The following is a 4,571-nucleotide window of genomic DNA, read 5'->3' on the forward strand; positions in this document are numbered from 1 at the left end:
ACACAAAAATATTGTATTATGAGTGTATGCGTCAAAAGGTGAAGTATTGAACACTATTCCAAAATATGTTACATTTGATTGACCAAGCATAAAGCGCATCTAAAAACTGCTAATTAGGTATTAATGACAAGTGACTGTGTTGATAGTAAGATAATGTCAGTGGCATCAACATTCGTTTATAAATGCCTGATTACGCATCATTAGGCCTACAAGTTACATCAGTTTCCCCATATCAGTTGCATTATTGACAGCTACATATATTCAACTGAAACCAACGTTTGAGGCTCAAGCATCCATGATACTCTAATCACTGCGGTTAGTCAGCATGATAAAGGTTACGTTTAGTAAGGCTATCCATGACCATTTAAATCTTTAATTGCGCGCTTATTTTGTGACCCCAGAGTTCATACAGCGAATTCCTGTGTGCAGACAGAGGTCCTCATGAACAAAGGTGGAATGTGACGCTCGTTTTCAGTTAGACCCCTCATACATGCTACTAAACGTTTCGCACCCTTCTCTCGGGAATGTTATAAACTGGGAAAGACTTCAGTACTTCAATTAAATATTGACAGCGTATAGACCATATTAACTCGACAGCGTTGCAGCAAGATAGTCATTGCGCACAAGTTCCCGAAATATGAGGAGAGACATGCAGATTGCAATGTGAGGAGACTGCGTATTACTATTTTATTTGGGGGAGAAAGCAAAATATGTGGCTACATCACAGTTTAGGATATATTGTGTCTCTCGATGATAAATCAGTTTCTTTAGGACCCTGTGGATAGACTGATTGTGGCCGATATTTTTCGCGTTCTGTGAGGAGAGGGGGCCGAGGGGTGCTGTCAATCATTGGGAAAGTGGCAGTGGTGGGCAGGACCCGCTGACACTTTGTACTGTCGGAGGGGGATATTTAATTTGGGATTGAGAACCGCTCGCAACAGGCACACTCACACACAGTGTGCCTAAGCAAAGAGACGCTCAGCGCCAAGTCTCAGACCTCCTAAAGTAGGAGCGAGTAAGTAGGAGAACTGTACCAGCTTTCAAAGGAGTAAAGATTCTCCCCCAGGAATTACCGCAAACACTGACCGTGCAAAAGAAGGCAGAACTCGGACTGATTCAACCATGCAACGGCGGTGGCTCTTTTTGATATCCGTAGAGAAATCACCAATGTCATCGAGGTGAAAAGAAACATCAAATTGAAGTGAACTTAAACTGGCTTGTTACCTTTTGCGTTTGATATGCATTTTATTCGCGTCAGTTTAAATTAAGATGTGACTTTTTTTGTTACTTTTTGTACGCAAAAAAACAACTGCGTCCTGGAGGAGTGTAATTCAGTTTTTTAGAGGTAAATCTGCATTTTGGTTTGGATACATCTTTTCAACAGGACCGATAAATGGTTCAGTTTGCATAGGTGTGGGAGACTACAGTGGTGCGTTTTGCCAAAGAGAAGAAATCTGAATACGCATGGACAATTTCAGCAAGGTCCTAAGACTCCAAGCAGAAGGTTGGAATATCGCACTGGAGTCACAGGACACCTCTCACTCCATAGATTCTGCGCTTGCGTTTGGACTTTCTCAAACCTGAGCGCGCCAAGCAAAGTTGAAAGAAGCCACGTTTATAAAAGTCATGCGTAAAAATAACATTGGCCAAGACAACCGTCATTGCCGGAACGGTGAAATGTAAAAGTTGCTGAGGTAGCCTACTCTTTTGTGCACCCCTCTCTATCGGGACGCTCTGGATCCATTTTTTCTCTGGGAAAGCGGATCTTTATAAAATCATCATTCCATGTGACTCTCGCCTCAGCCACTGTCATCCAGTCTAGACAATTCGCCGTCGCTTTGAGTGTCCCTGGCGTGACCATGACAACCACAATCAACCCAAAGTGCATGTGGGGAAAATAGTGACACGGGAGAGTGGGTGCATTTAGTTTTTCCGTTTTGTTTTGTGCTGTTTTGGTTGGGCCGAAAATTTGTTCTTATTTATTTTTTACAAAGAGACACCCTTTGCGTTCTACAATATTGCATCAGCAAGCAAACGTAAGAGGCATATTACTAAGGATCCCTAAAAAAGAAACGTCATTCAAACCCGACGTGGTCTATTAAAAGGATCATCTTGCTCGTCTACTTCAACTATTTATGAAGCCCTCGGCTACTCATGTCAAAGAGCACAGTAGCTGTGAAAATCAATAAATATTTAGGCTAATACACCAGAATAGGCTTTACGCAAACAATATAAATATGGCCTTCTCAAAAACGCTACTAGTTTATGTACTGGTATCCATTCACCTTGGAGCTTCGCAACATTATCTACGCCTGCGCCCCTCGCCCAGCGAGCATCTTCCCGTGCCAGTCCTCAAGGAGGACCCCGACCCGGAATACGACCCCCGGGAACAGGACTTGGCCGAGAGGACTCTACGGAAAAAGCTTGGCAGCAACTTTGATCCCAACTTTATGTCCATCAGCTCGCCCATGCTGGTGAATCTCTCCGTACAAGACACCCAGATGAAACTGCAAGGACCCATGCCAAACGAGATTAAAAAACTGGATATCTCAGAGTCCCCCTACGGGAAGCGGGTAAAATTGGGAAAGAAAGCCCGCAGGAAATTTCTGCAGTGGTTGTGGACGTATACGCACTGTCCGGTGGTGTATACCTGGAAGGATTTGGGCGTGAGGTTCTGGCCACGCTACATCAAGGAAGGAAACTGCTTCAATGAGCGATCTTGTTCCTTCCCCGAGGGGATGTTTTGCAAACCTACCAAGTCAATCACCAAGACTTTTCTCCGGTGGTATTGTCAAGGGTTTTTAAGACAGAAATATTGTACGTGGATACCGGTGCAATACCCAATCATCTCAGAGTGTAAGTGCTCTTGCTGAGTTTCAATGGAAGTAGAAGGGTTGGGAAGTGGATTGGAAATATGCGGTTTCTATTGCACTGTAAACTCTGAACAGAGGTGGGCACCATAGCGAATCTATTTTTTTATATCGCATTTGAATTAAAATGCCAACATTGTACATATTTAAGAAAAATGCAGCTATTTTTTGTTAATGAACAGGACCATATTTTATTTCATCCCTGAAACGTGTTTTTGGATGAACCCAAGCACTTCAGAAAGAAGAGCTTTTATTTTTTATGAAAAATGTAAGATGGAACGCATATAACTTCTCCAAGAAGTTAACTTTTTTCAACTGGACATTGATGCTGACTGTTATTTCACTGCAATGCTGCCTAGAGTTTTTGTATGATATTAATATCAATAATAATTCAAATGAAAGTTGAGGATATATATATATATATAAAGGTGTGAACTCAACTTTTGGAATATTGTAGAAAAAACAAATCTGTACGGTTTATTTATTACTTTAACGATTGTGAGTATAGAACATAAGCAGAGAAAATAGCAGAGTATACCAGAAATTATGGGAGATGTCTACTTGAATATTTCAATTTTTTTAAATAAAAAGTTAACATATCAGTGTACATGTTATGGTTACACGTTTTAGCAATAAAGTCAACATTTTCAACATGTATTAATGTCGAGCAAGTTGCTTATAAAGTGTGTCCCTGTCCAAGGGGGCGTGTATGGTGGTGGAGAGGAATGGAGTTGCTAAATGCACAGTAAGTCCGAGCTGAAATGAATCGGGAGGGGGACGTTACAAACGCTCCACGCTGTCACTGTGATTTTAGAAACGGGTGATTTACTATGTTGTGTAACTAGTGCGCAATACACCTAAAACGCCTCGACAGAACTGCCATTCATTGTTTGAGCCAGCGGAGAAGAGAGCCCTGGCATATCTATCCCCTCTCTCATGCAAATGCTCATTTCTCGGATCCAAGGTGTTAATTAACAGAACTGTAAAATAGGATTCAGACATTTCAGACGGTGTCCGATGATTAAATGGCGGGGTATACGGCAAGCCAGGGGCGTCTGTGTCTGTGCTATTCACTGGAAGCTCTGCTACACACAGTTCTACGGGGGGGTTGTGTTGAGGTAGAGCAGACAGGCGCCTATTCAAGCCCTATGACAGCATTCGAAAAAAAAACAAAGACCATTAAACAATAGTCAACTGTTTTTGACGTTACCAGACTATTAATTTGAGAGCGGCTGAGCTGTCTGCAAGTTAAAGAGATATGGTCAATTAAAGCGCCCGAGACACGCATGGAATTACTCCATGAAATCAAGCAACGACTCATTTACTCCAAGTAGGGATTTTATGGTGTTTATATTATTCTTTAAATACAACCAACGACTTAAACAGTCGCCATTACCCAGTGTTTAGAACATGACCAAATGTTCCAAAACTGGAGCTGTAATAACTCCCGGAAAACACCATATTGTGCGCCTTTAAGTGATTTGTGTCTTCGCGGGCTGAGATGGATTTGACACATGCCACACGGTTATTGTGACAGATGTACTGAAGGGATTTTGTAAGGAGAGGAGAGCGGCAATATGCCAGCGGAAGAGGGGGGCTGCTTTCCTTACTGTCAGCTTCTTTCTTGATGATGTCTCGGGGTTTTGGAAACTGCGTCTCTGACTCGGCGGCGCCACTCAGCCGCCCCCTCTCGACTGTGCA

General features: G+C 42.5%; 1 protein-coding gene across 1 annotated transcript; it reads left to right on the plus strand.

Annotated features, from left to right (window-relative positions):
* The first annotated feature begins 874 nt into the window (after positions 1-874).
* On the plus strand, positions 875-3,525 carry LOC124020227 (noggin-2-like). The gene has a single exon (XM_046335595.1). The coding sequence runs from the start codon at positions 2,238-2,240 to the stop codon at positions 2,871-2,873; it is 636 nt and encodes a 211-aa protein (XP_046191551.1). The 5' UTR covers positions 875-2,237; the 3' UTR covers positions 2,874-3,525.
* Positions 3,526-4,571: the final 1,046 nt, after the last annotated feature.

The sequence above is a fragment of the Oncorhynchus gorbuscha genome, unplaced genomic scaffold, assembly GCF_021184085.1.
Source record: "Oncorhynchus gorbuscha isolate QuinsamMale2020 ecotype Even-year unplaced genomic scaffold, OgorEven_v1.0 Un_scaffold_777, whole genome shotgun sequence".
NCBI classification, from domain to species: Eukaryota; Metazoa; Chordata; class Actinopteri; order Salmoniformes; family Salmonidae; genus Oncorhynchus; species Oncorhynchus gorbuscha.

Excerpts from the sequence above, each read along its gene's own strand:
- LOC124020227 (XM_046335595.1), top strand. The coding sequence starts at position 2,238 with ATGGCCTTCTCAAAAACGCTACTAGTTTATGTACTGGTATCCATTCAC.